This window comes from Aspergillus pseudotamarii, assembly GCF_009193445.1.
Source record: "Aspergillus pseudotamarii strain CBS 117625 unplaced genomic scaffold BDV38scaffold_18, whole genome shotgun sequence".
NCBI lineage: Eukaryota > Fungi > Ascomycota > Eurotiomycetes > Eurotiales > Aspergillaceae > Aspergillus > Aspergillus pseudotamarii.
Window position 1 is genome coordinate 120,279 of NW_022475032.1, and position 12,045 is coordinate 132,323.

The following is a 12,045-nucleotide window of genomic DNA, read 5'->3' on the forward strand; positions in this document are numbered from 1 at the left end:
AATGGGATGCATCATCTTTTCTCAATGAGCAAGGGTATAAGGAGGAGCCAGGTGAGGCAGTTGAGAGAGCGATTACACTTACAGGATCGGCCGAAGATGCACAGGCTTCGCATTGTGCACAATACTTGTGCCAGACCTGGCCCTCAACTTTGAAATGGAAGCAGCTGGCATTATGAATGCCGTTTTGAGTCTTGTTATTCGAGGAATATGTGACTATGTGGATTCCCATAAGAACGAGTTGTGGCAGGAGTATGCGTGCGCTACAACTGCAGCATATGCTAAGATGCTTCGTTCCGTAGCATAGGCCTGCAGATATGTCCAGAAGCTACACAGAGCTCGTGGGGTCGAACAATCTACCACGTCCATGGCGGCAGCATGAGGATGGGCAATCGCTTCTGCAACCTCAGTGGTATTCTCAAATTCGTCCGCCACTAAGTACGATGGTATATGCACGAGTATCGACTACAGACTAACCCCACAGCATTTCTTCCCCTGCTCGGGTCTCTCAGGCCAATGAAGCGTTAGGGATGTCTTTCTCTAGTGTCGATAGCTCTATGCTGAGATTCATGGCAATGCCACATACCATCAAATGCCTTACTATAACAAACCGATGATTCTCTGTAGTAACGCTTCCTTAAAGATGTCAACGAACATGAGCCCTAACGAGCAAAGGTCCCTGCAGGTCACTGATTCCAACACTAAAAAGCTTCGGGATTCTGCCTTTATACATGCCCTTCTCCACATCCACCCGCTCCCGCTCATCAGCTAGCTCAAACGTAAACTCCTTAAGCAGTGTACTAAGCAACTTGTATATATTGGTAGTCGCCACAGTCTTCCCAATACACTGTCGGCCACCCAGTCCAAAATGCATCAGGAGCCGGGCTTTAGCGCTTATATCTGGACTGTCCCAGCGATTGGGATTGAATATATTATGATCCTCCCCCCAGACAGTCGGGTTGTGGTGGAATGCGTGGTTGCATACAGCGAGTGACGTCTTAGTTCAAATGATAGTTAGGTCCCGAGCAAACCATGTTTGAGATTCGACTAAACTCACCCCTTGAGGGAAGTATTCGCCTTCTATTGTTACTCCGGCGGGATCAGTAACACGACGTGCTAACGGCATCGTGAACACCGGGGTAATGCGGAAGTTCTCTCGAATACAGTTTCGTAAGAATGGCAGAGAGGCTTCTGCGACTGTAATCGAGTACGCAGTCTCGGTCCGTTCAAGGGACGGAAGGTTAGAGTCGATCTCCTCAACGCATATTCTCATGAGCTCAGGGTTGTGGAGAAGATGATAGAAGAGAAGTGTAGATGTGGCGCTTGTTGTGTGGGTTCCGGCAATTCTATGAGATAGTTAACCCGAGGTTACCAGAGAACTAAATTGGTGTGTTGTACATGAAACCAAATGCCTCCGTTTCCAGATCAGTTGGCGTCAGCCTTTCGCCCGTCTCAGGGTGTTTCGCCTTGATCAGGTCAGTCAGGATATCCTTCCTATCCTGTATTCCCACTGAAGTTCCATCATTCTTTAGGTCCCTCAGCCGTCGTTGAACGCATCTCGACGCAAGATCTGCACAAGCCTTGCGGCCAGCAAAGAGCCGCCGAAGGCCTGCGTGTGGTACGTAGGGGAGCCACCGTTTCAAGGTCATTGTCATGGCAGGCCATGCGCCAGTGACAGCCGCTAGAAAGCTATGCTCGATCACCGGCGGGATAAGTGACTCGTCATCGGCCTCTTGCACACCGAAAGATTGGCTAAATGCGAGCTCGCCCAAGACGTCGATTACATAGTAATGCAAAGTTTTCTTTAGGTCAAATATTTCCCCTCTCTCACTGTACGATCTAACCTTATTTTTCAGAATGCGTATGTTTAAGTCAAGATACTCTTCCATTTCCTTAATGTAGTTTAAAGAAAAGCTGTGAGACATATGACGCCGCCTTATTGAGTGCATCTAGAACCATGAGTTACAAAAGCTTTTCATTCTCCAGCCGGAGACTTACTACTTCATCTCGCATCCCAAACACATTTGGATGAGCAGCCCCATATGCATCATAGAACTCGGTCTTCGGCATCGATTTGGCGCTTTTCCGATAGATTATGGGGATAGCACTCTCGTGCGTGATGCTGAGCTTGTCCGGTCCGTATCTAACGATGGGGCCGTATCGTTCGTGGAGTGTGGTCAGATGATATGGTTGCTGTAGAGACAGGAACTGGTGAACCTGCCATAGATCTGTGATACTGGCAAGGAATGGACCTGGGTATTTCGCCAGTGGGTGCAGGTATCGTTGATAAACGACATATCCAACAACGGTGGCGGCAAGGAAAGCGCTACCCGCAGCCAACGGCGACTCTAATACGATACTCTGAATAAATGTCATGATGGCCTACCGTAAGTACCAATCAGTAGGAGTTTCCCCCCTCGTGTAGTGCAAGATCTGTACTACTATATATATTCGACTTTGGGGATTCCTCGGGTAAGCACGACGTAGCCGAGTTTCTATGGTAACTACACTCTTCACCACCCCACAACAACATGTGCATGATCACCGCAAGTTATCCCAGAGCTACAGACCAATAGTGCGTATCCAACTGCATTTCTCATAAGGTCCGATCTGATATGCTCGGGTTCAAAAACATGCGGGAGGCGGTGATCCGATTGGTCAAGTTGCGTGGGGGAGTCCCCGTGACCTGGGGAGATGTCGGAGGGATCGCCATGGGAAAGACACGAAAGGCTGGATGGATGTTGTTTGCTGCCATGTAGTAACGCTTGAGATATAGAAGAGAAAAAATGCGCGGGATGCGTCGAACAGAGATGGCCTGTGTCGAGTGCCGTCGCCGTAAACTCAAGGCGAGTGGCCCCATTGTAGCAATCCGGATCGCAGACCTAACGTCCGGCAGTGTGAAGGTACGAGGCCAAGGTGCTCCAGATGTCACAACTTACGCCTGGAGTGCTCATATAAGCCCCTTCAGAAGGGCCGTAATGCGGCCAGGTTGGGATGGTGAGTCTCCCGCCTCCCTTGGTGTGAATAGTCTACTTCGCTTCGTACGCATGACGCTAGTAGTTCTTTTTTACCTCAAATAACGTCTACATATTGCTACTAGACTATGGTGCTAATAAGAAGGAGGGGAAATAGTCTTTAGACACCATGATCCTGGGTATCTCTATATGTCTTGTCGAAGCATATTTAGCGACTACATTTCCCAACCTACTACATGCGCAAACCTAGAATAGGTGCTGCGAGAGGGTCAGAGGGCCTACTCCTTGGGACGAGCTCACCTCATGTGAGTCCTCAAAATCCTAAGCTATCTAGTAATCCATGCGGGAGAATTGTGGATCAAAAGCTGGGAGGGCTGAACTGTGTGGAGACAATATCTCTCCCGAAATAAATAACACGATAATACCGGAATATCTATTAGTCCGAACTGATAAGATAAGGTCGGATTTCCCCGCAAAAACATCTCCAACATTCATTCATGCTTTCCTACAATGCCATTTCATTCTATACCAGTCTGTGACACCAGACTAGATGACCTCCAGAAGTGTGAAGACTCGAGGTGCGCTTTCAGACAATCTTTTCTTTTCTCAGGGCTTCGAGGTCATCCGGCTAACGTGCTCTTGCAGGGTGTTTTCAGTGTAGCAAGCGACGGATTGTCTGCGACGGCGCCCATCCTACCTGCTTCAAGTGTCAGAAAAAGGGGATTGAATGCTCGGGCCTCGGTCGGTTCCGGTTCTCCTCAGGCATAGCTGCTCGTGGGAAACTGAAAGGATGTGCGATTCCAGCCACAGTGTCGCCGGAGTCGGAATGGAATAATCAGTCACCCACGGGGGTTCCAAGGCCTCAGAAGATCCGATGGAAGGACGATGGTCCAAAGCGTACCAAGAGGAAACCTGGAACAGCAGGCACAAAAGCTAAAACATATCCGACCGTAAACGAGGTGGAGGATCGCCAAGCTTGGCTTGATTCTGGATCTCAGAACAAATCCGTAGTGCCCCGTGCCAGTGAAATCCTAGTGGCACCAGATACACCGGGTGAAGACACTCGGTTCGAATCACTCGAGTACTCAGAGGATGTCACCAACCAGCAGGGCCGGCTGGAATGGCAACGAAGTTCCGACCCTTCCAACGCTGATGAAGGAGAACGCTGTGATTACTGGTCGTCGTCAGCTCCAGACTCGCGCAGCACAATAATTCCATGGATTCCTTTCTTGGGTCCTGAAGACCGAATGTTCCTTTCGCATTGTAAGATACACCTCTCTCAGCTCCTACCTCCCACTCGCTAACCCATGCTAGTCGCCAGCGAAGTAGCTCCAGTCATGGTCATCTTCGACAATGTTTCCAATGGCTACCGGGATATATTCCTTCCTCTCGCATGCGAGGATGAAGTCTTACGTGGCGCGATTCGAGCTGTGGCGGCTCAGCACCTAGCTCTACGACATCCAGGTTTCCAAGGCATGGCAGAAATTGGCCGTGCAGCGATCATTTCCCGGCTTCGACGCGACTCTTTACAAGCAACGTCGCACAGCATTGTTAATCTTCGCACGTGGGCAATCCTGATTGTGCTGTTAGTGGGTGAAACCATCACAGGCAGCCCCGAGTACTCTCATTTGCTGCGCACGCTACTCTCCCTTATGCCGAGCCTCTGTCAAATAGAGAAGACGCCAGCCTATCGCTTTCTTATACAACAAACCCACATGTGAGTCAGCAGTGCCTGGCAGTTCTCGAATTGACGCTGATGACTTGTACAGGTTTCAGTTCCTCGGACAGCCGTTACTTGATGAAACCCAAGGCGTGGATGCCCTAGGCTTTCAACTGGATCACTACCTCGATTGGACCGACTATGAACTTCCCCCCGACTCCAGACACAATAGGGTTCTTTCGGTGGTCAGACAGGCCTTTATAGAAGCTTCTCAAATTTACATCCTCCGAGCTACTACCAACCACGACCTGTGGAACCGACTCGAGAGCTTGAAGCAGTTGGTGTCACGCGTCGACCCTGACGAGCAAGGTGCTCATGCCCTTGTTTGGGTGTGTTTCATGGCTGCTGCGGATTCTTCTGACCCAGAACACCGGCACTATTTCACAGAACGGATGAACCAGGTTTTCGCAAAGACTAAGTTCCAAAATATTGCTGCAGCTGTCCGGACGTTACCAGACATCTGGGCACAACAAAGCTGCAGGCGGTGGACGTCGAACTTATCTCAGTTAACTCCCATACTTATTATGTAAAAGGTTCTCAGTCTCTGATAGGATCTTATTGCGCTCCTTTAGTAGCACCATACTTCCGTGGCAGAGTGGGCTTATACTTAGTCAATACGGCCCGCCGGATGTTCGAACTTCTAAGAGTCTTTTGGAGGAATCCAGACCTCCAGGAAGGCAGTGGGTCGCAGCCTTTCTTGGCGGGTTCAATGACTAGAGCGCAGGTCTTCTGCACGGCGACAGGCAGGTCAAAGCAGCAGCCTTCAGCCCTCACGGTGCCGACGCGCACAGTGTAAGAGCTGGGCGTAGTCATGGGGGAAGGGAGCTTGCTTGGTGGATGCCATTGTCGCTATTGGGCTTTTGTTGGGCTTGGGTCCACTTTCTTAGATGCTCGTTCGACGGCATCCTGGCAGGGATAAGTCCCACGGGTACATATAAGCATTCGTTCAAGCGGCCGGTTGCGGTGTTGTCGAGGGTAGGCTTGGAGGGCTTGGGGCTCCGAAATTAGGGTCTCCAACAAGGACATCGGCAAGGCGTTCGAGGCGATAAATAACCGCACTATTCGCGTCCGTCCTGTGGTAGACTTGGCTCTGTCAACCATTTCCAGGCTGTTTATATGCGCCCGGCTTTGGAATTAGGGGACTAATGCTAGCTACGCCTTTGAAACATAGAGATAATGTGAATAAATGACAACGGTATTTGCGTGTTTATTGACTATCGAATCAGATTGTGACAATAAAGGCCTGCCACATGCTGACCAAAGCTACCCTCGACTGTCATTGGATTTCCCAGTCTGTCTCCTAATCAAGTACGCGAGTAAATCTTACTGGTTGTTGACGGGTCCGATTTACTTGGAGACCGAAGACGTCCATCCGCTGGTAGCCACCCGCGGTATCATGGTATTGTTTGCCTTCGATACAGTCATCCAAATCAACGTCAGCGTACAGGACCCCTTCCTGAGCCTGGAGGAAATCGGCCGGATGGGAAGCTGAAGTAGCTTCGTCTATCACAAACCCCCGTATCGGTGCCCCAGTCGGGTCGAGAAACATAGTCGCTGCTCGCTGGGATTGCTCCATGGACTGTTTGAGAGTAGATGTACTAGACGCAATGATATTAATCGCATCGCGTCCCAACACCCCGGCGCAGAGAATCCCGAAGCATTTCGCTTCGAAGCAATGGGCTGAAGCGCGGATTCTGTTCGCGGCGGTATTGTCATAGTTTGGCCTTTCTGTCGCGCCGGGCTGTGGATCGGACTCTTCCATGCCGGACTGCGATGGCGACCGGGTCGGCCATATGGCTGGCCAGGTCGAGATATGGATCTGCTCGCCCTGGGCGATAAGAGCATACCGCGCCAGGGGATTGGTGTTCTCCCCACAGATAAGAGCCCCAATCTTCCCAAACTTCGTATCCGCAACTCGCAATCCGTAGCCATCTCCCGGCGACCAAGTCAGCTTCTCAAAAAAGGTCGGCACAAGCTTCCGGTGATGGACGAGAACATCTCCCTCATTGTCGATGATTATATTTGAGTTAAATAATGTTGCACTACTCGTGCGGGCCTTCTCCGAAAAGCCAAGACTGATTATGATGTTGCACTTCCTCGCGGTAGCGCGGACAGCCTGTATCTCCTCCCCGTCTGCGTGGACGGATTCCCGGACCATCCGCTGGAAGAGGTCATGGTTCTCGGTCGGCGGGCGCAGGGCACTCCAGATGGGAAATGCAGATATGAAAGACTCCGGAAACGCGATGAGGTTTGCCTTGTTTCTAGCGGCCTGTTCGATCAAGCGGATTGCTTTGTGGGTTGTTTCATGAGCTGAGAGAAAGATGGGGGCGACGTGGGCCGCAGCAAGTCGAATCTGAGTGGCCATTACGATTGATCGGTGCTTAGAGACGTATCTAACGAGAGGACTGAGGGCGCTAGCGTAGTATATATAACAAAGACCGTTGTGCTTCCCCAAACCTACCCCAAGCCAAGAAGCTTAACTGAGCTGTGTAAGAAGATCTCCTTTACATTGTACTCAATCCACAGCAAAAAGAGATCATTCTCTACATGGCACTATGTCGAGAAGGAGGTGAACGGTGTTACTGACCCCAATCGGGAATCCTTTTTACCATGTACAACGAGGGCTTGTGGAGTTCACGACTCAACATCAATCAATATGGCCTCGGTTCGGAACATCTCCGTTCCCGGACTGCAATCCGGTCTTCCGGTCCGTTCCGCTCCCGTTCCGCTTTCCTTCCGCCACTGACATGTTGACATCCAGACTTAAAGAGACTGAAGGTCTCGTCACCAGCCCTAGTTGCTCCACTGTTGAGAATGGATCCATCAGAATGCACTTGATGTAACCTTATGGACTACTAAAGTAGCGTGCTCCCCTCAGTGAGGAGCCTCTGCATCGCAAGTGATTATCCCACCCTCTTCCTCCGCCAATTATGGATTGTCCTGCCAGAATATTCCCTCTGCGGCGACCAGCTAATCATGTACCTCCTATACCTCGATGGTATACTCATTTTTCAAACGGTCTAGACAGAGTATTCACTGCATACATTGGAATTCAACGACATAACGGACTCGATACTGGGCTGACGCAGTGCCTCGCAGAGATCAAGCGCTGGCTTGCTGAAGACCAGCACAATGCGCCTGCTGCGGTGGAGTGTTTCCGGGTCATTGACGATGACGACACCCCAGAGTCACTCGTTTTTGTATGTTACTGGGATGCGGAATCAAAGTATGAGGAGAGTATCCAACGGTTGAATCTCACTCAACGATACCAAGAGCTGGATAAGTCGGTTCAACCAACAGTGGGTCTCTGGTGTGAGAGGTTTGTCAGTCATGTTTCTCGTCTGGAGACAAACTATTCGGGAACAGACTATCTCCCTGGCCTGGCTCGTCTACCGGGCACAAAGCCCGTAGAGCATTCATACTCGGCATACTGGGGCGCCGCTCGGGATCGAATCCCTGATTCGGCATTTGACCTCTTTGAGCGGGACGTGAATCCCACAGCGGCAGCTGTCCCTGGCAGTATCCCGTCCTCTTTGGGCAAGCACCTCAGAGGCACCAACGTCCATAATGTGGTGCATATACGGACTGGCCAATTCTGGAACAACTGCGACGAGGACGAAAAACGTTCCTACGAAGAGAAACTGGAACCAACTCTCCGGGAAGGGCTAGCATACTTGTGGCAAAACCCCGCCGAGACGGGTTCCATGGGACTGAGATACCTATCTAACATTCCCACGCCTTCGCCCCAATGGGCAGGGCAGTCAAACGAATCCTGTGTGACTGGATTCTTCCGAAGCCTTGCTGATCTGGAAAATTGGGCCAAGAAGCACCCATCGCATCTGGCCATATATACTGGTGCCATCCGCCATGCGAAAACTTTCGGGGATAAACGGAGGTTTCGGACATGGCATGAGGTTTCGGTACTAAAGCGCGGCGATGCACAATTCGAATACCTGAATTGCCTTCCAGGCACCGGCGTGATAAATTGTACACCCCTCACCGAGGTTAGTGATTAACGTGTGAGATATTGAATCTACGCAAATTGCACAGACCATTAATGTTCTTTACTGCATACTTTCGATATGCTCGCCGGGCGCTTCATCCTGCCTGAAGGCTCTATATAACTGTATGTGCTTGGATGTCAATGGGAAAGACAGGTCAAACAGGGCAAGTTTGTCTCTATGTGGGCTGTACAGGCAACGTATGATACAGGGTGAGATAGGTACGGTTAGGGTTATATCCTCCAAGTCTTCATGTAGTTCTCCGAGTTCCCTATGAAAATCATTATTAATGACATTCGTCTATGCCAGGCTAGCATCATCCGACCCGATTCAGTAGCTTAACACAATCATCAATGAAGACTTTTGCTTGGGCAGAACATTGTCAACCACATTGTCAACCACATTGTCAACCTACAACACAGTCTTAGCTTCCGACACATCAGGTATGTGATCCATGCGCAATCACAACATCTTTTCCGGCATGAAGAAAGCTTGTTCGATTGGGTGTCGGAAATATACAGTTACCCATGGACATATCCGATAATAACCTGTATATCCAATCGGAGGTTGAACATTAACCTCGAGCTTGACTTCACGATCATCGCTTACGGTTGGACTCCCCCGCAACCTGCTTGGCATTCCATTCTTGGCGGCAGTTGTGTTCTCAGTGGGGAATAGTGTTTGGATTGATTTACCCCGGATTATCTTGATGCGGAGATGTGGAGACATGGGAGCCTCCGTCTTAGCACAAGCCCACGAGCTATTGAGATATAAAAGCGGACATCTCCTTTGGTTGATATGCCCATACTCTGTTAGCATTGTTAATCAAGGACTGTCCTTTCTAAGAAATAATTCAGCCGCCATGGCAGATTCGTCTCTTCGTGCTAGCACTAATAAAGATAATACCAACCATGTCGAATACCTGGGGGACCCTGAGAAGCCTGCATCCGCTACCCCACAGTATGACAGATTTGGATCGTTCGCCAAAGTCGACCCCAAGGAGATTGCTTTGGTGAGGAAGATTGATCTGTACATGATGGTTTGGTCCGCCCTAACCTCCTGGAGATTGAACCATTTTGACGATTACTAGCCGATCCTTTGGCTAATGTACTTCCTGAACTTTCTTGACCGCAATGCGATGGTGAATGGCAAGCTCAACAGTCTCTCTGAAGACTTAAACTTAAAGGGGACGGAGTACAATACCTGTATTAGCATTCTCTTTGTTGGGTATGATCACAGCGATGGCTCGTCTATGATACATTAACTGACCCTACCGACCTAGATACCTTCTTGGCCAAGTGCCTTCCAACATGCTCCTCAATCGAGTCAGGCCTTCCTGGTTTATGGCTGGGTTCATGATGGCCTGGGCGATTGTCTCTACTCTCACATGTCTGGTCAAAGACTACCACAGCATGCTCGTCTGTCGACTACTGCTCGGCTTCGTCGAAGCACCGTTCTACCCTGGGGCGCTTTTCATGATATCTTTATTCTACACCCGCAAGGAGGCGACCACCCGCATGGCTATCCTCTATACTGGCAATATGCTCGCCAGCGCCTTTTCCGGTCTGATTGCCGCCGGTGTCTTTGCAGGCCTGGATAAGACACATGGCCTGGCAGGGTGGCAATGGCTTTTTCTCATCCAAGGGGTGGTAACTGTTGGGGTCGCTGCTGTCGCCTTCTTCGTCCTTCCCAACGCACCCCGCTCAACACCATGGCTCACCCCTGAGGAGCGACAGCTTGCCGACGAAAGGATTAAACGAGACACTACGCAGAGAGAAGAAGGCACCAGCACGTGGGTTGGCCTCCGCCAAGCCTGTATGGATTACCGCACATGGATCTTTGCCTTGATGTGCAATCTACATCTGTCGGCGAACGGGTTCAAGAACTTCATGCCGACCGTGGTAAAAACTCTTGGTTTCAACTCCACGATAACACTGGTTCTCACCTGCCCTCCATATCTCGTGGCTACATTCACGTCCGTCGCAGTGTCATGGTCATCGGGGCGCTTCAATGAACGTACTTGGCATGTTACCGTTTCCAAAGCCCTCGCCATTGTTGGATTCGCGCTTGCCTGCGGGACCTTGAATATTGGTGCGCGGTACTTCGCCATGATTCTGTTTGTCGGTGCCACCTATGGTGTGAATAATATCAATATCGCGTGGACTGCTGCGACGCTGGGCCAAACAGATGAAAAGAAGGCTGTCGCAATTGCCATTACCAATACCTTGGGCAATCTGGCCAGTGTCTACACACCATACCTTTGGCCTGACAGTGACGCTCCACGGTTTGCCCTCGCAATGTATTGCAGTATCGGATTCTCGGTCGGAGTGGTCATCCTCGCTTGGGTCATGCGAATAATCTTGGCACGAGAGAACAGAAAGCTTCGGGAAGTAGACTCGGGAGTCATCAACCTCTATGCCTATTGAAGTAAAATGAGAAATAGTCAGTTTGTTGCGCGCGTTTAATGTGATAATGTTAAGGGAGACACGCCTTGCATGTCTGGAGGTCGAGTACGAGTACCGTTACAGTCAAGCCGAAAGACAGACGTTTCTGTAAAGATATAATTTCGGGAGCGCCTTGTAGCGAGAAATGTGTATTGCTTCGTTGTCATTATACTCCTTTCCTACTTGCACTACCACTAGTCCATACAAGTGATTTCTGCTGCTGTACTACTAAACTTTGTCAACCCATTCGACTTCAGTACAGTTGCGAGTTAGGGCCGGAAAACCCCAACCCCTCTTGCTTTTCCGGATTGTTTTCCGACGGCCCGGAAATGATCGTAGCATATGGGTTTAGCGATAGTCCCCCATGACAGTTCCCCAATTTGTGTTTTTACGAGCAGACAAGCATCTTTTGACATTCAAGTCCCTTCCTTGAACCTGTCTTGTTCGGCACATTGACCGAGGTTAAATTTGGCTTCGGTTGTCCGCCTGGCTCTGTTTCTCAGATACAGCATCTAATCTGCATATTTAAGACATGATGTGGAATATACAGAACGCAAATGGCCGAACATGGCCCAGACTCTATCTAATCACTTCTAAAGCTATCGTAAATCTCCAGCCATGACGGCCTACCTTGAGGGCGTTTGCGAATGGTTCTGCAATAGTTGGAAAGAAGTTATAAGTGGCCAATATTGATTCACGTGGTCTTGGGTATAATGGGTTGTATGCCAAAGGTACTCATCAAATGTAGGGCAATTGGCATGTTGACAGTAACAGCCACCTTTCTCGCGGCAGGCTTGCTTCCCCATGGGGCTGTATTCAACCTTTCCGATTTGACTCGCTGGCTGGGACCAGGTGGGGATGAATCACCCTAGTAGGATCCGGCGCAGTATCTATAATCAATCTTCTGG

General features: G+C 50.0%; 5 protein-coding genes across 5 annotated transcripts; 3 read left to right on the forward strand and 2 right to left on the reverse strand.

Moving 5' to 3' along the window:
• Positions 1-571: 571 nt before the first annotated feature.
• BDV38DRAFT_291659 (cytochrome P450) lies at positions 572-3,005 on the reverse strand. The gene is made up of 4 exons (XM_032061798.1): positions 1,996-3,005; positions 1,396-1,946; positions 1,055-1,343; positions 572-994 (listed from the first exon to the last, which is right to left on the reverse strand). The coding sequence occupies exons 1-4, from the start codon at positions 2,371-2,373 to the stop codon at positions 644-646; spliced, it is 1,569 nt and encodes a 522-aa protein (XP_031914990.1). The 5' UTR covers positions 2,374-3,005; the 3' UTR covers positions 572-643.
• A 517-nt stretch (positions 3,006-3,522) lies between these two features.
• Positions 3,523-5,088, forward strand: BDV38DRAFT_270144 (Zn(II)2Cys6 transcription factor; the record flags this gene model as incomplete). Its single annotated transcript, XM_032057092.1, has 5 exons — positions 3,523-3,550; positions 3,618-4,235; positions 4,287-4,689; positions 4,742-5,021; positions 5,059-5,088. 5 exons carry the CDS (start codon positions 3,523-3,525, stop codon positions 5,086-5,088), a joined length of 1,359 nt encoding a protein of 452 aa, XP_031914991.1.
• Positions 5,089-5,806: 718 nt separating this feature from the next.
• BDV38DRAFT_56722 (carbon-nitrogen hydrolase family protein) lies at positions 5,807-7,337 on the reverse strand. The gene has a single exon (XM_032063558.1). The coding sequence runs from the start codon at positions 7,055-7,057 to the stop codon at positions 5,993-5,995; it is 1,065 nt and encodes a 354-aa protein (XP_031914992.1). The 5' UTR covers positions 7,058-7,337; the 3' UTR covers positions 5,807-5,992.
• An 18-nt stretch (positions 7,338-7,355) lies between these two features.
• BDV38DRAFT_56723 (phenylacetaldoxime dehydratase family protein) lies at positions 7,356-9,055 on the forward strand. Its single transcript, XM_032063559.1, has one exon. It carries the CDS (start codon positions 7,623-7,625, stop codon positions 8,706-8,708), a length of 1,086 nt encoding a protein of 361 aa, XP_031914993.1. The 5' UTR covers positions 7,356-7,622; the 3' UTR covers positions 8,709-9,055.
• A 600-nt stretch (positions 9,056-9,655) lies between these two features.
• Positions 9,656-11,198, forward strand: BDV38DRAFT_56734 (putative MFS transporter). Its single transcript, XM_032063560.1, has 2 exons — positions 9,656-9,920; positions 9,976-11,198. Exons 1-2 carry the CDS (start codon positions 9,799-9,801, stop codon positions 11,117-11,119), a joined length of 1,266 nt encoding a protein of 421 aa, XP_031914994.1. The 5' UTR covers positions 9,656-9,798; the 3' UTR covers positions 11,120-11,198.
• The last annotated feature ends 847 nt before the right edge of the window (positions 11,199-12,045 follow it).

Coding starts and splice junctions, on each gene's coding strand:
- BDV38DRAFT_291659 (XM_032061798.1), bottom strand. CDS start 2,373: ATGACATTTATTCAGAGTATCGTATTAGAGTCGCCGTTGGCTGCGGGT. Junction 1,947..1,995: donor TTGGGATGCGAGATGAAGTA/GTAAGTCTCCGG, acceptor TCATGGTTCTAG/ATGCACTCAATAAGGCGGCG. Junction 995..1,054: donor GCGAATACTTCCCTCAAGGG/GTGAGTTTAGTC, acceptor ATTTGAACTAAG/ACGTCACTCGCTGTATGCAA.
- BDV38DRAFT_56722 (XM_032063558.1), bottom strand. CDS start 7,057: ATGGCCACTCAGATTCGACTTGCTGCGGCCCACGTCGCCCCCATCTTT.
- BDV38DRAFT_56723 (XM_032063559.1), top strand. CDS start 7,623: ATGGATTGTCCTGCCAGAATATTCCCTCTGCGGCGACCAGCTAATCAT.
- BDV38DRAFT_56734 (XM_032063560.1), top strand. CDS start 9,799: ATGTACTTCCTGAACTTTCTTGACCGCAATGCGATGGTGAATGGCAAG. Junction 9,921..9,975: donor ATTAGCATTCTCTTTGTTGG/GTATGATCACAG, acceptor CTACCGACCTAG/ATACCTTCTTGGCCAAGTGC.